This window comes from Rhamphochromis sp. 'chilingali' (genome assembly GCF_963969265.1).
Source record: "Rhamphochromis sp. 'chilingali' genome assembly, chromosome: 7".
Lineage (NCBI taxonomy): Eukaryota > Metazoa > Chordata > Actinopteri > Cichliformes > Cichlidae > Rhamphochromis > Rhamphochromis sp. 'chilingali'.
Window position 1 is genome coordinate 36949629 of NC_137934.1, and position 27085 is coordinate 36976713.

The window sequence follows — 27085 nt, forward strand, 5'->3', positions numbered from 1 at the left end:
TTCACCCGCCCTGATTGGTGGCCTCACAGCCACAGAGGGTGGGGAAACCTTGGGATTAATTAGCATACCTGTGCAGTCCGATAAATGCGCCGGCACGCTCACCTGATGCTTCGGAGAGCGTCACACACAGAGAGGAAGAGGGGGACCTTCGTGTGTAGTGTACGGTGCGAGTGAAAGTCACCGTGGAAGTAAAGCTCAGCCAAGCTCTCTCACCTCACCGAGAACCCGATCAGGCTCCGCCGTCTGTGCGTTAAGGCGCACAGCCCAAACTGAGAACTTTACGCTCTCCCTGGAGGATCGTACCACCCCCTCCTCTTTCCTCCGGCTCTCCCTGCTTGACTGTGCCTTGAGGCTTTCCGTAGGCCACTTCTGACTCTTACGCCCGGTTCTGCTGAGTTGTGGCCGGTTCCACCCAGAGCCCCGGGTCACCCATGAGGCTGGAGGCCGCAGCCAGGATGGATCTGTTCAGGAAGCTGTGGAGAGCGAGGAAGCTGATCCTTGTGGTGTTCATTCCGCTGTCCCTGCTTCCCTTACCGCTCATCCACCCTACCAGTGTGAGTACGAGAGAGAGAGTGTGAAAAAATGTGAAGTTTTTATCATTACACGCAGCATATACACGCAACAGAACGCTTACCATAACCAAATGGGTTTCAAAATAAGAGCACGGTAGAGTTTAACTGTATAATTTTCACTATCAATGTATTTGATGGATAGAATATAAAGGTATTAATATTCTATTGGAAATTATTGACATATAAATGCGTCAAATTTATTGAAGTTAATTCGTAGTTCGACAGATACACTTTTTTTAAATGCACAGATGTGAAACATTTAAAGACGAAATGACGAGAAACTACTTTTAAAGCACCAGAAAATCTCTTCAAAGCATTAAATGTGATGGATATACCAGTGCCTATAAGAAATAAATTAAAGATGTATGTTAAAAATAATCAGTATATGCGAACTTAGGTTAAATCAAACATCATGCGCCAATAATTTACTCTTAATAAATACCTAGCAACCATCCGGCACAGCAGTAAACAAGATATCCAGTTGATCTGTGGGTGGTGATGCTGCTGCTCTTTGCCTCAGTGTCCTGATGGGATCTTGGTGTGTGTGTGTGTGTGTGTGTGTGTGTGTGTGTGTGTGTGTGTGTGTGTGTGTGTGTGTGTGTGTGTGTGTGTGTGTGTGTGTGTGTGTGTGTGTGTGTGTGAGAGAGAGAGAGAAAGGCGCACTGTCCTCCGTTTTGATAATCGCTTGTCTCGAGCTCCCCCGATCATCAGCTGAGCCGTGTGTGGAGAGGAGATGTCGCGACATGTTAATGAGCTAAACATCATCGTGCTCCTGAAAAATAAAAAAGTGAAGAGGGAAAAGATGGGAATAAAAGGAGAGAGGTCCGTTCCTCTTTTGCGTGTCTTCCCTCCGAATCTGGGATAGCTCTGTTTTCAGTGTCCTCGGATTAGTGAAATCGTAATGAAAAGCACAAAATTACATGAGCCATGTGCAAGCATTCGCCATTCTGAGACTAAAACCTTAAACTTTTGCTGCTGGGGAGTGAGTTTCATGTATTTTTTAAAAAATATTTGAATATTTGTTTTGTTTGTTTCAGACTTTCTGATTGTGGTGTGGTCTCATATTTACCGAGGCTCAGACCAGTGCATTTCTCTGATTTGCAGAGCCTCTCTGGTTAACGTGGTCACCTGTCAGATTCCATGATATCCAGTAGAAAGCACTTTTTTCCCTCTAGTGTAGGTCATACTGAGAACACCTCAATTGGGATTAGGATTCTTTTTCTCCCGTGACCAGTGAAAGACAGTAGCAATCAGCAAACCAAAATTGAAGCTTTAAAACACCCTATCGGAGCACGTCACTGTATTTATGATGCAAATGGTACACATTAGCTCCAGTTTGTGACTTTAATGTATTACAATCTGAGTCACAGAGGTAACAATCAATTTAAAGGGAGTGAGAATGTGTTGGTTTGAAAGGCCCACGTCATTTCAAAACTCACGGCATGCGCAATGCATTTTCAAAATCCTCAAGGTGTTCTGTGATAAAACAGTCGTAAGAGAGGCGATGCGCTTTAGATCATATTCTGGGACATGGCCATAGTGTTTTCTACACATATATCAATTGTAACTACAGGTGTTTCTCTGTGTTTATTTTAATGTCATTCATATTCAAAGAAAGTGTTATGCTCCACAAGTTGACCGTCAGCCAATAAGAGCGATCGCCAAGGAGCCCTGCTGTTATGTCAGTGGTGGTGGATGTTTGGCATGAGTAAGTGGTGCGGGATGAGGCCAAGAAAGAACAAAAGAACAAAAACTTGACTACAAAGAAAAAGAAAGAAACAACCCAAGCAATTAAGTTATATAATCAACCCACAACCACGCTGGATTTGAGCCCCCACGTGGCTTCCTTACGACACCAGGGACCCCAGACTGTGTCGGGAATGTGACGGGTTCAGAGAAACATTGTGTGTGTGTTTGGAGAGGTCCTGTGTCCAGCTGCAGCTGAACAGGACATCTGTAGGATGCAGTCAGGCCAGGTCAGAGAGACTGAGGACAGGAACAAAGAAGCAGAGTCAGTGGCAGATAAGCACAGTGCTTATCAGAGGCGCACGTGTGCAGTTTCACAACTTTCCAGAATTTTTGCTGAGTCCAGACAGCTACGTATACACACACGCAAAGAGATGTTCCCTGGCCTTTGGCTTGGCTGCTGTGATGCACACACTGAAAAATTGCTGCTACTGTTAAAAAACTGGCAGTTAATTACGATTTATATTTGGTGAGCCTCTGAATTTTCCTTTAGCAGAAATCTGGCATTTGTGGTTTTTAGCTGTCTTGTCATGTGGATGGATTGCCAATGAATGTACCCTGTAGGACGATAACTGTGGTGATCAGGACAAATATGTGTATGACTCACCTAAGATGGTCTTTTTAGCTGTGATGTGTACTGATGTTCTTTTAAAAATGCTTTTATTGTCAGAGCAGTTTGGATAATTAATTTGTTTGACTGATATGTCATCCATTTGTTACCCAGTTCAGGGTAGTGGGGTCTGTAGGTGTGCACTCTATAACTGATGAGATAGCCGAGGTACACCTTGGACAGTCTTAGAAAAGGAAGTTTCATCAGTGTTGTCAGTATCAAGTCAGTTTTCATGTGAGTATTTTTCCATACAAATGGGCACAGGAGTGAACCGTGTGCATGTTATCTATTGAGCCGTTTAGCCTTCTGCTGATTGACTCAGTGAAAAACGTTTGAGCTGTGATCTAATCTGCCTATCAGACATCCTTAGGTAACTGTCTCTTCTTTTTCTAAACTGAATAATATTCCTGTTCATTTCCCAAGCTGATCACGGATAACAGTTAGTTGACGAGGCAATCAGTGGGCTTCTGTTTAGAGAAAAGCTGACCTATCAGCTGTAAAACACTGAGATTTCAAAGAAAAACATCTTTTCTCATCCCAGTAAGCTCACAGTAATCGCTTTGCTCAAAGCTTCTAAAACCACACCGGGCTCCGATGCAAAAGACTCAAGAAGTGTCTAGTGAATAGCTGTAAAGAGAAAACTTTTGCATTCCTCTTTCTTCCTCACAGATCTCACAGGAAAGTAGGAAACAACAAGTCCAGGGCATTGTTACAAACAAATTATGAGTCCTTTTGGTGTCCTGATTGTTAAATGCATTTAAATGGTCTAAAGCATGATCTATTTCACTGTTTTCATTAGCACAAAGAGAGTAATAGGATGCACTGTCACTTATGGATGTTTCTTATGACAAACTGCAGCTAAATACCCAGAATATAAAAACTTATATTTTTCTTCTCTGCAGCATCTTGCTTGAGGAAAGATACGATTGTGCCTGAAGGGTCCATTACAGTTTGTTAAGCCGTTTAACATTTTCCCTCTGGTTCTCCAACATCACATTTTACAACAGAAGCAGAAATCAAGTGAACTCTCACCTAGATGGAATACAAAAAACAGCATCTCACACTTTCATGCCTGTCACAGCCGGGGTGGCCGGTCAGTTGTCCACTTTCCCTCAAAAATGGCCCTGCAGGTGGCACTTTCATAAAATATATGTAGGCTGATTTTAATTTTGTCACCACAGAGAGTTGCTAATTTTGTAGTTGAAATGATTTTTAAGATTAATAACTGGTTACATAACCTTCAGAGAAGCCTGCCTTAAATCAGCACAAGCACAGGTTATCTTTCATGTGATGACTTCGGAACCTCGACACGTCTTAGCGTGAAGTCTTTTCAGCACAAAGGATGAAGTACAATGGCTTTAAAAACAAGCCAAACAAGGAAGCCAAAGAGTAGGATTTGAGGATCTAACTGAAGCTGCAGTTTCTGTGGGGCAACTGTGCTCTGATAAATAGTGACCAATAATCAATCATGGATTACTGCTGATTTGTCTTTTTTGTTTATCTGTCCATTTGTTTGTTCTTTCCGAAGGTCACATTTCTTTTTCTCTTTACATTCTCATCAGTGTGCTTTCCCCCCCGCAAACCAGTAGTCAGACCTTTGGCATGGCTTTAATCCTATCCCCCCCAGGATTAATAAAGCATTCTGATTCTGATCTGGCAGACTTCCAGCACGTCCTCGGTGTGGTGTTGTGTCCGACACAGGCAGGAGCTGTAAAGCTAGCTGTTAAAGTGCAAAAACTCATTATTTGGACACAATGTCTCTCTTTATAATACTGGAATGTTTTCTTAGTGGATTTAAATTGTTGTAATCTTTTCAGTGGCGAAGTTCTCTTTGATTATGAACCCCAAACATCTCATTTGGTCTAATCAGGCAGCTGCACCTAATGCCTGGAAATGCCTCTTAAATCTTTAGGAGCGTTTCCAAAAAGTAAGCACCTGTCTTTAGAGTAAAAACCTGTGTTGTCAACAGCAAATCAAAAACAGAGCAACGTCAGAGCACATTTTATGCTTCTGCTTATTTTCTGTTAGAGTGGTAGATGCTTGTTAAATATGGCCAGTGCTTCATATAATGAGAGCTTTGTATGTGCAAGTAATCCCTGTGAGCCAACAGCTCCGGCTTTAAAATGCTCTAAATGCCCCTTTTGAGACATTTTAACATTTTTGGCTGTCTGTGATATCAGTTAGAGCAGAAATAGGGAGTCGTCTTCACACACTGGGGTTAAGGTTAAGATGTGGAGTTCCACAGGGTTTCGTGCTAGGACCACTTCCGTTTACATTATAGATACTTCCTTTAGGCGGTATTATTAGAAGGCATAGCATACATTTCCATTGCTGTGCAGAGGATACCCAGTTTTATCTACTCACAAAGCTAGATGACCAGTAAATTTAACTGCAGGAACGTCTTATAGACATAAAGACCTTACTCCATCTGTGCAATATGTCTAAAATTAGAAACAGCCTGTCTCGGAGTTATGCTGAAAAACTATTTTACCATCACTCTGCAACATTTATTACTTCTAGACTCAACTACTGTAATTCATTTTTATCAGGCTGTCCTAAAACTGCCTGAGAAGTTTTCATTTGATCCAAAACACAGCAACAGACAAGCTGACATAGACTACAAACAGAAAGCATATTTCTCCCATACTGCCTCTTCATTGGCTCGCTGTTAAATCCAAAATAAATTTAAAATCCTTCATGTCACATAAAATATCTTGAATAATCAGACCCATCAATAGTACTGTAAGGTAGTTTTTTAAATAAATAAATGTGGTAGTTGAAAATAATAATAGGCTTTTAAATATTTACTTGCTTGTTACTGTTTCTATACTACTTCTACAGCTATTAAAACTTTTAATATAGCTATTAAAATGGCTTATTGTAGCTTTATAATAACATTAGTTGCATAGCACGTTTCAAAACACAGAGTTGCAAAGTGGTTCACAGTTTGAATACAAACACATGATAAACACACTGAAGATCAATATGCATATTCAAACATACTGAGCCGCCTTAAAAATGGTCTGCGAGCAGCAGATTACCAACAAGCATTCTCTCATATTTCTTGTCTTCATTGATATGTTGATCGTCAAACTGTAGTTTGGCTATTGTGTTCCTTTTGAACACCATTTTTTTTCTTTTGCACACTGGCCACATTTGTACAGTCTCTTTGTGGTTGTTGTCACATGCACTGAGGCATCTGTGCTTACCTGTGGATATTTTGAAACTTCAAAGTTTCAGGGTTCTTCTACAATGTCTTTGAATTGTAATAATGTACATGGGTTTTCTTGCAACATAATGTAAACAGCAGGCATGGATAAGCTTGACTTCTGAAAAGGTTTTTTTTTTTTTTTTTTTTTTTTTTTTAAATGGGAGTTCAAGCAGGTCTGGACATGGTTCACGCTGAAGTCCTGTGGCTAATTCTCCTCCCTGTGGGTTTATTAACTTGAGATTAAGTGACCTGCTACAAGTGAAATGCTATACTAAGCATTCTTCAGTACAGACTCCAGCAGCGTTTGATAGAAGCTAATATGAAATCTGTGTTCAACAAAAGACTATCCAAGTCTCATATTATAACATAGTGATAACCTGCATATATAATAGCACTATGTGCACCCTGTCTATGACACATTCATTCTGACCTAAATTAAGCTTATTAAGCATTAAGCATAATTCATTTGTGAACAAACTGTATTTTTCTGCAAAGCGAGTGTCAGCTATAAAAGGTCTTAACAAATGTCACGAGATTCAACTTTAGTTTTGAAGATTGGAGAGCGTGTCACTAAGCCCATTGGTGTTGCGACAGAGCAGTATGAGAGGCTGGCATGCTGACATTATATAACCAATAACAAGATTAATGTAATATCAGTGTGTGTGTGTGTGCTAGAGTTTTGTCAGAAAGAGTGTTAGTGTGTGTCCCAGTTGGATATTAAGTACAAACAACACTCCCCACTGCTGCCACAACAATAAACTCACACAATATTTGTACTTGTACTTGTAATGTATTCTAAAAGACTGTGCGCATCCATGTGAGCACATCCACACATGGATGTGTGTGTGTGGACAATGTTGCTACCAATCTAAAATAATAATGCAATTGCTATAGAGACCTGTGTCTTTTTTTCTGTATTGCTTATTGTGTGGATGATATAGACAGACTTTTTTGGGGGTTGCAGGAGGCGTGTTGTGCTTATGTGTTGATGGTGACGGCCGTCTACTGGGTGTCTGAAGCTGTTCCCTTGGGTGCTGCTGCTCTGGTCCCAGCCTTCCTCTACCCGCTCTTTGGTGTACTCAAGTCCAGTGAGGTGAGTCCTTCTTTCCAGCTGATTGTCTGGTTTGAGCTTCAGTTCTCTGAAACCTGTCTTATAAACTCTATTTGAGATGCCAAATTAAGAGTGAGTTGTATATTGAAAATTGTAGCATCTATTGTGAGCTAAAAGTTTTGATTTTTCATAACTGCAGAGCCTGGCAGAGAAGGAGAGCAAAGAAAAACAAAGATCCCGTTTTTCAGAATGAACGCGACCGATTGTGGCAGTTTCACATAGTTGGGTTAGAACATGCAGAGCAGAGACACTATGACTATGACCTCATGCTTTAATGCGTTATAAGTGAAATCTTAAACTGATTGGTACAAGGTGCTAAAAGACAGTTCAGTGTCCCACAAAATACCTAAAATTTTGCTTGCATGTTTGAAAATTGGAGGAAGTTTTAGCATCGCCTGCTCTCAATTTCTGAAAAGACAATATCTTAATCTTAGTGTCATTCTGTGCACCAGTGAATGCTGTGTGTGCTGATTCCACTTTTCTGTCTTTGTATGGAGATTTTCACATCATGTTTCTCGGGTTTTCAATGTGTCTTGTGATTAAAATGCCCGTTTGAACATTGAAAAGCACTGTAAAATAGGATAGACAGTCACGCTGAACGAAGCTTCTGACCTTCACAGGACTGAGTGCTTAACTCTTTCATGAGCACATATGCAATGTGTGTAATAACATGATTAAAACTATATGTTCAATAAATTGAATAAATGTTCTCATCAAATGCCACTACTCAAAGCTTAATAAAAAGGATATAGAAGAATAAACATAATATAAAAATGATATAATTCCCACACAGCCATGTGCTGCAAATCCTGCTACAGCACCATGCGTAGCTAAATATTTTCAAGGCAAATTACAGCTTTGACACAGTGCAGTAAATCTAAACGATAACAATTATTCTTTAATTTATTACATCCTAATTCTGGATGTCTTTTGTTAAAACTTTGCCTTATTATGCAAATATCCTCCTCCGTTCTTTCAGTTTGAAAAGGCACCAGGACTGAGACTCCTGTAGCAGTACAAAAGTCTTGGTCAGATTCTTGTTAAGGTTTTTGCTTTTTGCTAATTAAACAAGTGGGGCAGGGATAGCTCAGTAGGTAGAGTGGGTTCCCCATCGTCGGAAGGTCTGGGGTTTGAATCCACTGAAAGGCTACCCTGAGATACCCCTGAGCAAAGTACTGTCCCTACATGCTGCGCCTGCTTAGTGGCTGCCCACTGATTGAATGGGTCCAATGCAGAGAGAGTAATTCCCCTATGGGGATCAATAAAGTATACATTATTATAAGTGTTCTTGTAACTGTACAGTATGAGGCACAGGAGTCCCCAGTAGGTTTTTTTTTTTTTTTTTTTACAAATTTCATCAATTTTTAGTGTTTACAGTTTTTATAAAGTAAAAATCTGCTGTACAGATCTCTATATATCTGTTTAAGTAGAGTTATGTCCATGTTACTAGGAAGAGGTTATTGAATAATTAAGAATATTCTCCTTAGAAACTGCATTGTCTTACTTTATTGTGGGTTTGCTACTTTTTTTCTAAAGCAACATTAAAGCAAGAAAAGAAAGAAAAAGGTGGTAGTAAAAATATACGTGCAGATCAGACGGTGCATGGTTTTTGTATTCTGGACTGTGCTATGTATGCTTAAAGAAATTTGGTCCACGTGTGTGCTCCTCAGACATACATCAGTTTTTTGATTTACAGTTCTCTGTTGCTTATCCTATTACACTCCAGTGTAAACCAGAGGCATGGTCAGTCAACTGTGAAGGTTTCATTAGACATGACTGAGTGGAGAGTGCAGATGAACCCGTTAACCCAGCACTCATCATCAGTACCCACTGATGTTCTTCACATGGCCACACCCAGCCTCTTTACGACCATTAACACCACTGCCGATCCTTAATACAGTACGATTGGCGTTACTGATAGTGGTGGCCATTGGCGTCAGTTCCCTTTTTTTTTCTTTAAAAAAAAAATAATACCAGTAACAGTTTCCTCTCAATTAAACTCACCTTCATCATCTTTACCTTTGTTATCTGCATTACATAAAAACTGAGTCGTGACCAAAGCGCCTTGACAAACAGTGACAAAAGCTGCCTGTTAACACTGCTGTAAGCCGCTTGTGATGGTGTTCCATAAATATGCCAGCAGAGAGCTTTATGCAACATTTCCAGTCTATTATAGCACTTTCATTTTTTTGTAATCTCCTCATTTTCTGCTGCTTTAATGCTGCTAATTTAGAGATTAGATTCCATCTTCATCTGCTGCCACTCAAGAGTGGAATATAAGAGCATCAACAATGCACAGGATCTTATCTCATCCAGTTAACAGTTAAAGTTTTCTGCGGTCATAAGTGTTCCATAAAAAAGCTAGTATTTAAAGTGATTGGAAAGGACTATGACTTGGATTTGTACCTGCAAATTGAAATGAAAACCGATTAGCCGAGTTTCAGTGCTAAACAGCTGTGGAGGATAATCTGTACACTGTATGTGAATACTGTAGCAATGATTATGTGTCTGTTAAACCTGGAGCTGTCACTACTAAGCTTTGCATTAGCTAACACTGAGATTTTAGCTATTTTAGTCATCCCTTTAACTTAATAAACAGCTTAATAACAGCTGTTATTGTTACTGTGAAGCAGCTGATAGGCTTGGATGCATTCCAGCATCTGTCTGATTCCCATTCAGGCTAAAAGTTGGTTTCTTGTTTTTAAAAGTTCATTTATGGGATTTTGACATCTTATATGACAACAAACAGTGTGGAGAGACATTTTATAGGGCCTACCCTGTGTACTTTTGTTCCCAAGAAGACCAAAGTGTAAACGTTCAGCTGCCTGTATTATTACTAGGACTTCCTCTACCCACCACATCTCCCCAATCCTGAAGCAGCTTCACTGGCTCCCGGTTAAATTTCGCATCCATTTAAAAATAATCCTCTATACATTTAAGGCTATTCATTCTCTCTCTCCACCATACCTCTCCGATTTAGTACAGATGAACTTCCCATCCCGGTGCCTCAGATCTTCATCTTCTCTTTCTCTCTCTGTTCCTTCCGCTCGTCTGATTACAATGGGGGGCAGGACTTTTAGTTGCTCTGCCCCTCGACTTTGGAATTCCTTACCCCCTGACCTCAGAAATATTAGTTCATTCCCTCTTTTTAAGTCCACCCTCAAAACTCATCTGTTTAAAATTGCTTATGTTTAAACCTCTGTATGCTCTAACTTTTATCTGTTATTCTTATTATTGTGTATATTTCCAGTTTCTGTGTTTTTATCTGTTGTACAGTGTCCTTGGGTGCTTTGAAAGGCGCTATTTTTAAATAAAATGTATTATTATTAAGGAAAATTAAAAGATTTTAGGTGAGAGGTGAGTGCACTTGCAGACCTGTGAACGCTGCTGATGGGAAGTAGAGCAAATTAAGAACAACAAACCGTAAGTGCTGATCCTGTACGAGGGAGGGTGGACCGGGTGAAAGGAGGGTCTCGGAACTTCTTCCTGCCTACAACATCTCATTTTGTTTATTTTCCCAGCATCTGTTGAATTAGTTTGAAATGATGTAGACTTATCATTTGAAGTGATAATTTTTGTACCTCTGTGCGTGTTCAGGTAGCAGCAGAGTACTGCAAAGACACAACTCTGCTGCTGATGGGAGTCATTTGCCTGGCGGCCTCCATAGAGAAGTGGAACCTTCATAAACGGATTGCTTTGAGGATGGTGATGATTGCAGGGGCCAAGCCTGGCATGTGAGCATCACACTTTTGTACATTTAAACACTATAATGATGGTAAATGTAGTCATAATGTGCGCCCCCCCCCCCCCCACACACACACACACACACACACACACACAAAAGTATAAAATGACCTCCTTCTTGTGCAGGTTGGTACTGGGCTTCATGTGCTGCACCGTATTTCTCTCCATGTGGCTCAGCAACACATCCACCACAGCCATGGTGATGCCCATAGCTGAGGCCGTCCTGCAGCAGCTGATCTGCACCGGTCTGGCAGACAGTCATGTCGACTCTGAAACAGCAGAGGTGCCTGAAGAGGACAGTGGTATGTCTGGGTCTGTCACTACATTTCTGCAAATATAACAACAGTGCTTGCACCAGTGTGGACATTAGCTAGAAGGTGCTGTAGCAGAGAGGGTCTCCTGTTAACAGGCAAACAGTCAAACTTTTCAAACTACTTCTGTCATTGACTTGACGATGCCCGTGTTTCTCTGCAGCTGTGCCAGACAAAGAGGAGAACCTGGACAAGAACCAGCTAGAGCTGCTCTACCGCAACAACTGGTATGTGTCTGTGGACATTTTGGGTCTTTATTTATGCAGTGTACACTCGATGATATGTGAATGTCTGTTTAAGTTGTCTACACAGGGTTCTGTGGTATTTCTGCAAGGATTTTACCTCTTTATCTGTGCTAATAAGTTACATCAAATGACTGTTTTCCTTCAGTCTCACTCATTTTAACCAAAGTAAAGTCAATTTTCTCTCACACAACCATACTGATTTTCTTTCTTCTCTTCTTATTTCAGCAATGACAACAATAAGCAGGAGCTCTCCACACTAAGTGACGTAAGTGTGTGTGTGTGTGTGTGTGTGTGTGTGTGTGTGTGTGTGTGTGTGTGTGTGTGTGTGTGTGTGTGTGTGTGTGTGTGTGTGTGTGTGTGTGTGTGTGTGTGTGTGAAGTACACAGAATGTGGAAATTAGCCACAGAAAAATCTATATGCTTTCACTGATTCGGTATTCTGTTGTTTTCAGACAAAAACCGCTGAGGTCAACGGTTTGGGTCTCAAGCCCATCTCAAACCAGGAATTCATAAAAAACACCAACGGCCACCTGCCACAGGTGAGCAGTGTGTCAGTGAAGAGGGTGGGCCAGAGCCATGTTGCTGGAAACAAGAGCTAGAAGCAATCTTCCTGATTGCTTCTCATGTTTGCTCTTCGTTTACAACATTTTCATCACTCTAGGTTGAGATTGAAATCCCAAATGTAAAGAGGGTGAAGATGAGAAGAGACTCCCAGTATCCCACCAAAAGGGATCACATGATCTGTAAATGCCTGTCACTAAGCATCACGTATGCAGCGACCATCGGAGGACTCATCACCATCACCGGCACGTCAACCAACCTCATCTTTGCTGAACAGTTTAACACGTAAGTATGCTCACGTATGTGGTATCTACACAAACGCTTGCTTATGTAATGATTTAAATAAGCTTCCAAAATCTGTTGACAGTAATATTAAATCTACTTTACAAACCGTTCAGAACCAGAGAGAGATGCTGGTCTGTAATGGCTTTGGATGACTGCAGACATCTCCTCAGTTCTCAGACATGTTTACAGCTTGGTTGATTTCTTGGCTGCTGTGTTCTCTATTTTGAAAAAGTTTATGTTAGCTGAGTGTCTGGGGCCACAAGAGATCAAACTAATCAGCCTCTACAGTGCTCACAGAGATGATTTCATCTGGCCACTGCCTGACAGAATGGCCTCCTTCATGTCACAGCTTGTGGACAAAGGTCAGGTTTTGATCTGTGTGGGATTGCGTGTGTGCTAGTAGTTGTGATGCTAACAGGGACAGCAACAAATCTAAGCAGTGTAAAGTAAAATCTCATAGATTAGAGATTTAAGCTTGAAATTCGTTGATTGTGTGTACTTATTCAGTTTAGTTGATCCAAAACTGGAGTCCATGCTCGTACAACAAGTGATAAACTTGACATCAGTTGCTTTGACAAGCATATTTGTACAGATTGTGGATGTGATTTTAGTCAGTGCTGCACAAATACAACCAAACTTATAAAAATAAATTCAAACATACAGACAAATTAAACAAAAAAGCCTTTTTATCTATGCTATGTGCTTTTGACACATTAGTATGTGTCTACACGAAGTGGAGGACTTGTCACTGTCAGTCCCATGATATGTGAATGAGGGCAGAGACGCTAACAAAGCAATGTTAGATTTATCGGAGGGTTATTTTAGTACCCGGCTAACTTTTAGAAGCTGAAAATGAGCTGTTTGTTTGCAGGTTTCTCTTAGCTAGCTACTTGTGGAGTTCCATAGGGTTCTGCCTGGGACCAGTTCTATTCAAATTATTCATTCATCACTTAGGCAGTATTCTGTGTACATTTTCATTGCTATGCAGATGATACCCAGCTTTATATATCCATTAAGCCAGATAACACACTCCAATTGATTAAAGTGCAGGGATTTCTTAAAGACATAATGACCTAGAAGACCTCCAATTGTGAGATTATTGTACTTGGCCCTTAAATATCTTAGAAACATTGTATGTAACCAGATATTTACTCTGGCTGGCATTACCTTGGCCTCCAGTGTAATGACTACTTTCCTGCATTTGCATAAAATCTCTAAAATTAGAAACATCCTGTCTCAGAGTGATGCTGGAAAACTATTCCATGCATTTATTACTTCTAGGGTGGACTACTGTAAATATTCCTGAAAAGCTTTCAGTTGATCCTTTTTTTTTTTTTTTTTTTTTTTTTTTTTTGGCCTGTCCCGTTTGGCTCTTTTGCCATCAGAATTGTTGTCTAAAGGCAAAGAAAGATGCCCAACGGATGGAAAGATGCCCAACGGATTGATCAGTTGATCCTAAATGCTGCAGAAAGAGTACTGGGAAGGACTAGAAAGAGAGAGCAGATTTCTTCCACACTGGCTTCTCTTCATTGGCTCTGTCTGTTAAATCCAGAATTGAGTTTAAAATCTTTATCCTCACATACAATCAGGCTCTGTCTTATCTGTGAAACTCATAGTACTGTATCACCTCAGTAGAGCACTTTGCTCTCAGACTGCTGGCTTACTTGTGGTTCCTATAATATTGAAAATGGAATGGGAGGGAGAATCTTCAGCTTTCAGGCCCCTCTTCTATGGAAGTTCTGATTCAGGAGATAATCTGTCTCCTTTTAAAAGAACGCTTAAAACTTTCCTTTTTAGTAAAGCTTATAGTTGGGTCTAGATCAGGTATCCCTGAATCCTTCCTTAGTTAACCTGCTGTAGACTTAGGCTGCTAGGTTTTCTCTGTTATTGTAGGGTCTTTACCTTACAATATAAAGCACCTTGAGCCAACTATGGTTTGGTGCTATATGAATAAAATAGGATTGAATGGAACTGCAAACATATCATTACTCATAGCTTTCTGAATCAACTCTTTTTATTTTTAACTGATGATTCAGAAATGTAGTATCCTAAAACTGAAATCAGGATATTTGGTTTTATTTTTAAAGTCAGTTTATGTTGAAGTCTCTGACTAATTGCCAACGTTGGCTTGATCTATAATCTCAGTAAACATTTTCCTGATGAGTTTATGGTCTCCAGTCGCTATCTTAATTCTCATTGAATACACTGTAATGCTCATTTGATGCATTATGGTCCCCATTAGAGTTAAAAAGGACTATAAAGACAAGTAGAGGCTGGTTACCATAATGACAAATAATACCCATACGAGATCTAGGTTAAAAAAATCCTGCTAGCAACATCCATCTTTTATGTACGTCTGTGCTGAAGCCTCACATCTTATAACTTTCTTCCACTTTTGTCTGCTGATGAAAGGCTGTTTTTTTTTTTTTTTTTTTTTTTTAGTTTTTTTTTAAGTGAGATACTTTAAAAATTTAGTTCTGTTTTTTTCTGACAGGACTGCATCTTTGAATTATTACCCCCTCCACTGTACGCTTAATTGTTCTCTGTCTCCATTTGTACATAATTTTGCGGTAATAGAAGCTGGATTTTGTGTTTCAGTGGTGAAAGTTCTGCTCTTATTAAAGATACTCGTGTAAACTGGGTTTCAACTATTTAAACTGTGCAACGAATCCAGTGTTTCATGGCTCCAGAGCCCCACCAGCAGACTGTCAGCGTTTTTAAATGTGTCTCTTTAGTACGGATCATAAAATTTAACCCAGCACAGGAAATCCTGATGGACACTGACACTGATGTTGTCAACATATTATGATTTTTATTACTTTAGTTCTTTTTAAAATGCAATTTGGTGTTAAGATGAAATCTTAAAAGCTCTAGAATAGTTTCATACTTTTATTTAATTTATTGTGTTCTTGTTTTTCATAAATGAAACTTTCTATTTGCCTGAAATATCTCTTTTTTTTCTCTCTGCTGTTATTTTATATAGAAACTCATGGTTCCCAGAGGTCTGTTTTCCCTGATTCTTTCTGTCGAGCTATGAGGTTGATGGGGTTTTCCCCTCATATTATCTAGGTGATGGGATCTGTAAAATTTGATGCAGATATCTATGATCCTCAGAGGATGACAAGCAGCCCAGTCATTTTCCCATACTTTTTATTGGCTCGCTTTCACTTTTCCATCCACGATGAGAATGCCCGGAGGTCAGAGAAGGCATGGCAGAGTTGTTTGTGCAGCAGATACGTGATCACCGTATTTGCATGTCACCTTTACTCTGCTTAGCGTCGTTACAGAGCAGTGAAGCATATCAGAGCAAACACACTTTATTACCTATATAGCTTTAAATGAAACAACAGTGGAGACCAACAACTTGTCTTATAGCTTAAAGTGCACTAATCATAAACTACTGATACACTACACAGAGGGCTATTAATGTTGATGATATGGTCTCCTCACAGTTTTCTCAGATTTCTTTTTCTCTGTGGAAAAAAGGGGGAGGTTATCCTCACCTATCCCAGCTGTCACTGGGTGGAATTAGGGTACAGAGATCACCAAGGATACATAGTTAACTGAAAAAACAACAACATTTTAATTAGCTAAAATAAGAATAAAAACTTAATCTTTGAAAAAACAAACAACTGAAACCATTTATGAGCTTAGAAAGCAACAGTGAATGTCATTTAGTTCCAGTGGATTCTAGATTCAAAGTATCTCCAAATCTGAGCAACTAACACCTAAACATTCCACATCAGGGACGTCAAACTACACGGTGGGCCACTTTGATCGTATCAATCGTATCAGCGAATCAACCCTTTCTGTCAGAATAAAGACATTTCACTCAACATTTAATCCCTGATAACTCTTAATATCAGAAAAAGAAGTCCAGTTTCAACAGTACATTTCAACTTTTCTACATGACAAATGTGTTAAATTAAATAGACGTTCTAGTTAATCACAGAAAATATAGTAAATCTTGAAAAACAGGAACATTTTTGTCATTTTCCTGTGTATCTGTTAGTTTCTTGCAGTATGAATGGCAATGGAGAAGGTTTTGTCAGTAGGGAAACCTGGAAAACTTCTCAAAATACAGTCAGAAGTTCCTAATTTATACACATTTTCCAAAACCTTCTAGGATTGGAGGAGTTGCTGGGCTAATTCCGGCCCCCGGGCCTTATGTTTGAAACCACTGTTCTAGATGTATGAACAGCACTACTCTTTAAACATGAATACATTTAATTAGGTGATAAACTTACCTTTCAATAGGTTATCAATAAAGGGTTGTAAATATTAATAGTATATTGCAGAAGTGTGTAGCAACCGTGTGGTTAGAGCAGGTCGTCTACTACAGTATGGGGAAGGTTGGTAGTTTGATTCCCCCCTGGATGCTCCAGGCTGCATGCTAAAGTATCCCTGAGTTACTCCTCATATGAGTGTGAATGTGAACTTAGATGTAGGGCATTAATGGATACTTTTTGGCTGCTCTCTTATCCACAAGGGGGCGCTACACAAGTCCCTCCACACATTTTTTGTTATAGCAAATGTTACGCCAGATACCTTCCTGATGCAGCCCCAAAGGGATTTGTGTCTCTTCCCGGGATTGAACTAATATCTTCCACTTGTTAGGTGAATGTGTAAAGATATTACAAAGCTTTATATATAAGGCTGAATATTAGAAAGTGGCATCCTTTCTGGCATGTCATGTTGGTTCTCTTCTTTTAAAATAGATAGATGCTGCTGCTTTACTCTGTAACTGCGTTCTGCTCTATAGAAGCTTCTTAAGTGTTTCTTAAGAGAATTTCGGTGACCCATTATGGCTTCTGTCCAGTAGTGTAGTATAGCTCTCTGAGCTGTAATAGTCACAGTCTTATCAGTGTGGACAGTCAGCTGTAATGCTGCACAGATAAGTAAATGAGAATGACAACATCTGTCAGTCAAAGCAAACACACGTGACCGAGGCTGGGTCAATGTGTGTAGCTGATGTGAGTTAATCGGCTATTTTTAAACGTGATAAGGTTCCATTTTTATCGGCCGTGACACATGCCGTCACAAGTCATGAGGCTCAGCCCCTAAAGAGCCAGTGTGTAGCAATGCGTATATTACACATTAAAGTGAAATGAATACCGATGAGTGTGGTTTAAAGCTGCTGTTTCCAACTGTCTTTCCAGCCGTTATCCAGACACAAAGGTGATCAACTTTGGCACATGGTTCATCTTCAGCTTCCCCATCGCCATCATCATGCTGGTTCTCACCTGGCTGTGGCTGCACTTCCTTTTCCTCGGCTGCAAGTGAGTGCCCGTTCGAGGATCTTTGTGTGTGTGCTGTGTTGCTAGTTGCTGTGCTAATGGTCACAGGCAGGGGTGTGATTACAGAGGTGGGTCTCCTACTTGCCCACATCTCCATGTTGTCATTATGGACTCATAGTAATCCTGCTGCCTGTATGTTGTTGAGGCTACAGCTTGAAAAGCACAAAGCGACCGTATCAGGTCACCGTGTGGTTGATCTTGTTGTTGCTGTCTGTGTGTTCAGCTTCAGAGAAACCTGCTCACTCAGTAAGAAACGCAAAACCAGGAGAGAGATGCTGTCAGAGAGGAGGATCCACGAGGAGTACGCAAAGCTGGGACCCATCAGGTGTGTGCCAGAGCTGAAACGATGCAAAATAATTTCCCGAAATTCCAACTCTGATGTCAACTCATCCAATTTTAATGTATATTTAAAGGACTAAATTCACCTGTGTGTAAATATAAGCTATGCATTTGCATCTTACTCACGAGCCTAGACGTGACATTTTGTCCCCATCGTGTTGTCACTCATGTAATTGTTGCTGACGCGCTTTTGTGGATTGTGTGTGCAGCTACCCAGAGGTGGTGACAGGTGTTTTCTTCATCCTGATGACACTGCTGTGGTTCACCAGAGAGCCTGGCTTTGTGCCCGGCTGGACGTCGCTCTTTGAAAAGTAAGTTTTTTTTTTTTTTTTGGTTTTTTTTTATTTATTTATTTTTTTTATTTAACCTTTATTTAACCAGGAATGTCCCGTTGAGATCAAAGACCTCTTTTTCAAGGGAGTCCTGGCCAAGAGGCAGCACATTTCAAGACAAATACATACGAACAAACAAAGTTAAAATTACACAAAACAATTACACATTATTGAGGCAGCCTGTAGGCCTTTGAGTTTAGTTTTAAAAACATTTAAAGACAACAATTCAGTTAGTTTCCAGTCTTTCTGTAACATGTTCCATGATAATGTCGCGCCGGATCACCACAAACGTTCAGAAGTGTTAGTGGTCAGACACTTTAGGGAAGCACTGGTTCTCCGTAACAAATACACACCCTGTCACATAGAGTAGGTATAATAGACACTTAGTAAGGAGTGCTTATGCTCTTTTCATACACCATATTTTTGATTTTTGGCCTCTGTTAGAGTACTTTTGCATTATCTGTTTTATATCTGTGTATTCTTAATTTCTCTCTCAGGAAAGGCTACAGGACTGATGCAACGGTGTCTGTTCTTCTGGGCTTCCTCCTCTTCCTCATCCCTGCCAGGCGGCCCTTCTCTTCCTCCTCTTGCTGTAAAAACTCAGGTCAGCACTCGAGCACCTTTGGGTTGTCTCATCAGGGCTCCATTTGGTGGCTTTAAAACATATTGAATAATAAAAAAGGGCTCAGTGATGTTGTTCAGCTAGCTTCGTTAACATTCGTATACTACCTCAGATTATTTTAACAGCACATTACAGATGTTGTGAGCCATTCATTTGAGATTTGGTAAAATAAATGACTTTTCAAGTGTTTGTCAACCACAAGTATTACATGATATTATTCCCCCAGATCCTGCTCTATTGACATTTTTTTCTGTCAATTTAAAATATTAGATGATGATTCAGAGTCTGACCCACTGGCTCCCATGATCACCTGGAAGGACTTCCAGAGACTCATGCCGTGGGAGATCGTCATCCTGGTTGGTGGAGGCTATGCACTGGCAGCGGGCTGCAAGGTACTACGAATATATGTCTGTGTGTTCTTGTATTACTCTACTGCTCTGGCATCATAGCATCTGGGTAATCTGAATCTGCGATCCATTTTCACCATTATAAATTTCTTGATTACTTTGATGGAGTTAATGTGATTTCAACACGTATCTACAAGAGACTGTAGCTATAAAAGAGAAGAATCATTTCACATATTATTACATTAGGTAATGGTGGGGATATGAACAGCATGTAGAAAGCTGATTAATGTTGCGTGTGTGTGTAGGTGTCCGGCCTGTCAGTGTGGATTGGCAGACAGCTGGAGCCCATGAGTGGTCTTCCTCCCTGGGCGGTCACCCTGCTAGCCTGCCTGCTGGTTTCTGCGGTCACCGAGTTCGCCTCCAACCCAGCAACTCTCACCGTCTTCCTGCCCATCCTGTCTGCGCTGGTACGACATATTCTCTTTCATATCGCAACACCTGTTCCTCATTAATGATCATAAAAATGTCATAAATCATTAAAAACACTCACATAAATGACCTGGAGGATATTCAGTCTAACAGGTCTGCACTAATGTGCTGCTTGAAAATACTTTTTCATTTTTAAACTGTGCTAATTACTTCTGATGTGGGCCACGAATTTGAATAATCTTTACCAGGTGGTCTAAATAGTACTGGTTACATAACCATTACATAAGTGCGTGCGTGTAACAGTGCAAACAATGTAAAGCTTGAGGCAAGTGGCACTGATTGTGAGGCCGAGTTCTCTTTTTATATACATATAGATATCTAAAACATATGGAAGCCCGTTTCTGCCACTAAATAAAAACAAAGAAGCTAGTATCCATAACTCGAAATTTCGAGTTACTTTTCTCAAAATTTCAAGTTAGCTCTGCCAATCAAAAATATACGTGAATGAGGTCACTTTCTTGTTACCCGGAAGCATATGGCGCAGAGGACCGCACACTCAAAAACGGATCCCAACAAATTGGCGCTTTCGCAAGTATGTTTGCTGATAGTAACACCATGTGAGTCAGCCAATAACACAGGGATTTCATCATTTGTGAAGCCAGGCTGAAAACACTCAGCAATCTGTGCATTCACGACTGGATGTAATACTGGTAGCTTAGCTGTAGCATTTGTAGCTGAGGGCTTCAGCTTCCGGGTAACAAGGAAATGACGTCATTCACGTAGATTACTGATTGGCAGCGCTAACTCGAAATTTCGAGTTACTTTTCTCGAAATTTTGAGTTAATAAATCGAAATTTCGAGAAAATAACTTGGAATTTTGAGTTATGGATCCTTTTTTTTTTTTTTGTATTGGCGGAAACGGGCTTCCATAAAAACAACCTGTGTTATTTATACTCTTATACTATACTGGGATAGCAGCACAAACACATGTAAGAGTAGGGGATAAATATTTGTGCATCTGCACATTATGACCCTTTTACTCAGAACCCCCCCAAAAACTGCTGTACTGGCAATAATCCATTTTAGCTGTCAGTGGTGACGTTTTCTCACCAGTACGTCACAAGCCATTTTATTGCAGAATGGCGCCTGTTCCTCGTGCACTTACTCATAAAGTGCACATCAAGGCTCTTTTTATTTCACAGCAGGTGCCATAATACTTCACCTCTGTCCAGTTGTTAACTGATGCTGTATGAACCCTGCTTCCGGCTCCAAACTACACTGCATTCATTAAGGCTAAAGTCTTTTTTTTTAACATGTTTTAATGATTTTTGTCTTGTTCTATGTAATCTCAACCGGCCCTTAAAATATAGTCAGTGATGTCTGTCGGCTTCTGTGGGTTTTTATTACCACTCTTGTTGCATGTTTTAAAGTTCAGTTTAAAAAAAAAACAAAAAAAAAAAAACAACCTTAAAATGCTTACCATTGTAACAGCAGATAAAATTGTACATGTGCAATTTTTTTTTATTTTTCCCCACATTGCAAAAGTATGACATCATAGCGACAGGATGGGTCAGTTGTGACGTTAATTCTAGACAAACATTTTTATGATTATATTATGTGAAAATGTTGTTTTTAAGTGTCATATCAACTTTTGTAGCAGTTGGTAACGCTGACCTTCTTTCTCCCATTTGTTAAATTTTTCTTTATCATCCTTTTTTCTTTTCTCTTCCCTCCTTCTACATTTTTCCGAGTTATCTATAACCTCTGTACTCCCAACCATTTCACCTCTCCTCTTCGCACTTGTCTTTTTTCTTCATTACTCTCTCTTTACCCCCTTTGTTCTTCTTCATTGCGTACTTCTCTGTCCAGTCGGAGACTCTGCACATCAACCCCCTCCACACTTTGATCCCTTCCACCATGTGCGTGTCATTTGGGGTCATGCTTCCAGTGGGGAACCCCCCCAACGCCATCGTCTTCAGTTACGGCCACGTGCAGATCAGGGACATGGTACGACACACAAACACACACTCACTGTCCCACAATCTTCTTGCACCTGCGGAATCAAAAGACTTCCGGGAACAGCGTATCCAATTCGAGGCTCTTTTTATTTCGTACTATGTGGCAAACAGAAACTCTTGATGCTTACTGAAGTAATTTTTCTCCTCCTCATCTCCAGGTCAAAGCAGGTTTTGGGGTGAATCTGATTGGCGTGGCGGTGGTAATGTTGGCCATCACCACCTGGGGGGTTCCACTCTTCAATCTGACTGAGTTCCCAGCCTGGGCACTGGCCAGGAATGTCACTGGGAGCTTATAACTAACAGTGGGCAGGTGCTGGTGGTACAAAGCGGGGATGAACTCAAAAACAGATGAGGAAGAGACTGGGCAAGTGTTGCGATTGCTCAGAATTATACTGATTAAACAGACCTTAAAAGAAGAACATGGATGTGGTGAGAAGGAGAAGAAGTGGAGAAACAACCCTCACCAGCTGCTTAGATATACTATTATATACTGGCCATACTGGTGTGTTACAAGGAATGTTAAACGCCTTTGGCCACTGGAGGACATTAAACTCCAACTGAAACCTTAAAAAAATCAAGAACTGATTTAGTTTTTTTGATTTGTAGTAGAAGAAAAATGATAAGTTACAGTTTTACAGTAAACCTGAAATACATTTTCAGATCTACAACATCCTTTCATTTCACTGTTTTTAGATAGAAATAAGCTACATAAGGCCACTGTAGACAAGTCTCTTTTTATTGCATGTTTGCTGAACTTAAACATTTCCAATGAAATATACTTTTTACAACTAAATTGAACACATTTCAGCATTTCTGGAAAAAATCGGTCTTGTCTTTCGTGTAAGAGGGAAGAAGTGGTTGCTGGATTAAAGCGAGAAAAGAGCATGAAAAGAGAAATCTACCGTGGCTGCCAGTGTACTGTATATGTAGAGCTACTGTACTTTTTACGTTGAACACCGTGGGCCTTCCTTACACATTTCATGCACATTCTTACCAAAGTTTCTGAAGCTGCTTTTGTGTCCTAAAATGCTGTGAACGTTACAATTCTTGTTGCTACATGTTACTCGAACACTGCAGTGCCTTTTACAGTGCCTTGTGTTAATGAATTTACACGCTACTTTAACATGACCTACTATCAAACTTCTTATCCCAACAGTGTTCATGTCTTCCTGTGATGTCAAAGCACACTCCACCCTCATCCTCACCCTGGTTGCGGTAGTTTTAGTCAGTTTTGCTTAGGAAGATTCATAAAATGAATGATGTGCACCTGGCAGCCATAACAAGAGCAGCTTAAATGGTAAATACTAAATAAGGGGGCTTCCTTTAGCATATCTAGAGATGCCCTGGTGGTGACCAGTCGGCAACCCCCTGGGACCCACCGCTAGGAAAAATATTCCCTGACTCCACCAGCCACCTGGCAAATAAAAGTGTGACTCCTAGTGTATCACAGACATGATACGTGAGTTTCTGAAATGTCTTACATCATCAGTGTGACCTCCCCCCCCAAATTGTAAAGAAATTGCACAGTACATTTTTAAGCAAAAAAAGAAAAATCTGATGTAGCAAATATGGCACAATTTAAATCTCAGATATTCAAATGATTATTTTATTAATTAACAATAATTGTCAGAAGGTTCAATAAAGTCCATTTTCAAAAAATCAGGTTAATGTGCCCTTTAAAAGTGTGTCAGTTTTAATGTTACCTCAGAAGACCAGCTGGAAGCACAGGACCACGGTTCTTTTACTTCCATGAAGGCCAAGGAAAAATGATCAGAAAGGCATAAAAGTTGGGGTTTTTGTGACTACTCGACTGCAACCAGCCTTTTTACCTTTCTCCTTCAATCACATAACATAACGAAGTTTAGAAAAGATGTATTTACGCTAAAGACTTGAGCTGCCTTCAGTTACTTTTTGCTCGACCTATGCCAGAACTTTCTTTTCCTAATTGCAGAAGCTTATAGACCAACTCTGGTCATTACCCAGTGAACCCAGCAGGGTGTTTGTCTTTGTCTCTGCGCTCCTGATTTGCATTCATGTCACATGTTGAAAGGATCTGGAAATTTTTAAAGGTAGATCAAGTCGAACAAGATAATTTACCTACTTATTGAAGTATGAGCTTTAACTGTGGCGCTCATGTTAGTCAAACATTAACAAAGGATCTTTATGAAATACAGAAAGCTTTTTTAGTAACTGCAGAAAAATTGGTTTCACGAAATCGTTCACTTGTCGCACCATAGCGTGACCGCTTTTTGTACTTTTTCATTGTCTCCTGGGAGGAGCAACATTTCTCCTGGCATGTAAAGAAAAAAAATGAAATGCCACTGTGGGAGGCCGCAGACTCCCTCTGGCTACTGGTTCTTTAATGCAGCACGCAAAGAAAGCATTTAAGGAAAAGACTGTGCAAGCAAGGAGTGGAAGGGTGTAGTAGTTTGTTCAATCAACTGTCAAATCACAAAAAAGGTTTGCACAGAACACTCACTGTACTGTGCAAAAATGTAAAATATATGCCTTTATATATTTGTACACAGATTTTAAGTGTCATTAGTCACTTTTTTTTTTAATATCACGGCATTGTAAGTACAGTATGGGCCTTTAGCGTAGCCTCAATCAGAAGCATGTCTTTTTCTTGTGTAATTTATTGACTTCTCCTGAAGGTTTCGTACATCTCAGTCGTGTTACAGCAGTGACCTTTGACCCAGGGGCCACGCTCTTCTGTAAATACTTTAAAGACTTGTAATATAAGCATACTATGTCCTTGCCTGTTTCAAATGAGCTGTAACATTCTTAAGTTTTGTTTGACCCTGATAGTGCATTCATATCCAGCCACAACACAACCTAGGAGTCAAGATGATCCAATATTACTTCATGTGCAACAATAAAACCACTAAAACCACTCTGTTGTTTTGATTTATTCTTGAACGACACAAGTCATTCAAGCTTTCAAGATTTTCAAAAAATGAGAGTAAAGAGTTTAAATCTCCACTATCAGATCAGCTCTTATTTGCAAATCACATATTTTTAAGAAAAACACCAGGCAGACGCAAAAGCAGAACAGATTCTCTGTTCTGCTGAGAGAAATACGTGTTAGGGAAAAAAATTGTTTTGCTTGAAGAGAACCACAGAAACATTAATATTGGACAGTGTTGTGAGAACTAATGGCAACAGGTTGAATGTGAGACTTCAGAATTCCAGCAGGAGGTAATGATAGTAAAATCTGTCCAAAATGACACGTTACTTTGAGGTGAAATCCTACTGGACTCCATAACTCTGGACTCTTTAGCATTTCTGGGGATGGAAGATATGAGGATTTTCAAACAGGTCCCTTGTGCTGCCACTTGTATTTCCTAAAGCAGCCTTTATTTTTAAAAATAAATAACATTATTAGTTTGATCTTCACGCACTCTGTCCGCAACAAAGCCACAAGCTCCTGTCCAAGTCCTGCACCTCAGCAAACCCAGGCCAACTTGCAGCTCTTGATGGTTTCTAGGTGATTAGGATGCCCCCTGGGGGCCTTCAGCAGGTGTGAATCCCTCTGTCTGCATCTTCTCCTTGTATTTCAGGAAGTCTCTCCTTTTGGTAAAATACTTCACCTGCAGGGGAGAATGAAAAGGAGCAAGAAGCTACTGAAGGCTGACAATCTTGTTGCTGCTTAGGTTCTTTAAAATGTTCTCTAAATGTCTACATTTAACTTAAAGTTTCCAAAATTGTCCAATAAACACTGTCGGCTGCTCATCTGTGACACTGCTATCGACACTATCTGCAACCCTAACTTCAACCATTAATAAAAAAGATGGGATATTTTACCCACTGGGCCGGGCATTTGGCCTCAAATTCACTCTGGAACCTCTGGCACGATGCAACATTGTCATCATTATCATCCAAACACTTCCAGAGATGATCCCTGGCATCCCAGCAGGTCTTCCTTTCTGCTGAGTTTGGAGCTGTCATCACTGCCCCAAACACAAAGAGAAAATTAATCATCAATAAAACAGAAATTTTAATAGCTAATGACTTAGCACAGGTAAACTGTTAAAATATAACAGTTTCTCTACCACAGAAATCTATTCTAGTCAGGAAAGTCCCCTCATCCATATAACAGTTAATCTAAGCTTTGTATATACAGTTGGGTAAACTTTACCTTCACATATTGTCCAGGTTTTCACAACTTTCTGTGTTCACACTGAAAAAACAGCCTCAAAAAGAACTTGCACATCTTCTAAGCCTGCTTTAATACCAGACTGCAACCTTACACAACAACAGGTGCTGTGGCAAAAAGTCAGACAACAATTAATTTCCGGTATTTGCCAAAAATGACTATATTTCATCTGTTGTAAATGACTGGACTAACTGATTGGATATAATGTGGGTGCAAATACAAAGAGTCATAAAAATACTTGCAAAATAATCATTATTTTTTTATATATAACACCTTTATAAATCCTCTTGAATACAGTTTATTTACCAATATAAGCAAACATATTGGGCACTAAAAAAGCAGAGAAATATTAGAAATGACTTTTGTGGCACCACACCGGTAGCTGCCAAACCAACTTCACCTGTATAAACTTAGCTAAACGTCACTCACTGAATAAAAACGCGGAAACCTCTCAGAGCACGTCTCCCTTCAGTCTCCCGCGTTCACTCCATAAAGCCCGACCACCCGCACAGAGCTACTTGTACTCCACAAACGACAGACTTTTGTAACCTGCTCGGGTGTTTGTAGCGTAGAGCAAAGTGAAGGACGCTCACAGAGGCGCTTCCTTGTCGCGCCGTGATGACGTTCGGACGTAGCTACTGAAATGTACCAGGTGATGGCGCCATTGTTAAACCAAAGAAGCGCGAGGACGACAGGTTTTGAAGGTTTTTTTTTTTTTGTATATTAATGTAATATTAAGTAATTCATCCGTTTAATTAAATTGTATTTTTAAACTGTGTTGCTTGTGAGGCAGGTTTTGTCTGGGTGGTATGACATCTCTCTCTCTATATATGTATATTACAGGACGGTATTTCCTAAAGGAAGCAACATGTGAGTGATTGATAGCAAATTTTCCACTGACAGCATTTATTTTTCTATTCTACCCACTATAAAACGTTCACATCTTTTTTATATTTTTATTTATTTATTTATTTATTTATTACACTGTCCAAATGGTAATATGTGCCAAATGCAGTGAGGTGTTACAGTGGTGTCTGGACAGAAGAAATCATTGGACTAGAAAATCGTTAAAGAGAAGTGGACTCTTTGAAACAGGCCACTTGGGTTTTAGAGAAAACCACAGGACAGAGACAGCTGATGAATTATAAGC

General features: G+C 40.0%; 3 protein-coding genes across 3 annotated transcripts in view; 1 reads left to right on the forward strand and 2 right to left on the reverse strand.

The window, feature by feature from the left end:
- The window catches only part of LOC308399476 (uncharacterized protein), a 48203-nt gene extending 48051 nt beyond the window's left edge, over positions 1-152 (reverse strand). The window contains exon 1 of the mRNA XM_080886770.1: positions 103-152. The gene's annotated coding sequence lies outside the window, so the exon portion shown is untranslated. The remainder of the gene's footprint in view (positions 1-102) is intronic.
- slc13a4 (solute carrier family 13 member 4) lies at positions 118-22908 on the forward strand. Its single transcript, XM_080886768.1, has 16 exons — positions 118-554; positions 7104-7232; positions 10848-10984; positions 11121-11296; positions 11469-11532; positions 11776-11815; positions 12002-12088; positions 12211-12395; positions 17555-17674; positions 17916-18017; positions 18241-18342; positions 18861-18967; positions 19256-19377; positions 19638-19799; positions 21631-21768; positions 21938-22908. Exons 1-16 carry the CDS (start codon positions 432-434, stop codon positions 22073-22075), a joined length of 1932 nt encoding a protein of 643 aa, XP_080742894.1. The 5' UTR covers positions 118-431; the 3' UTR covers positions 22076-22908.
- A 461-nt stretch (positions 22909-23369) lies between these two features.
- On the reverse strand, positions 23370-26537 carry coa6 (cytochrome c oxidase assembly factor 6). Its single transcript, XM_080886771.1, has 3 exons — positions 26365-26537; positions 25584-25729; positions 23370-25369 (listed from the first exon to the last, which is right to left on the reverse strand). Coding segments are annotated over exons 1-3 (246 nt in total). The 5' UTR covers positions 26366-26537; the 3' UTR covers positions 23370-25270.
- Positions 26538-27085: the final 548 nt, after the last annotated feature.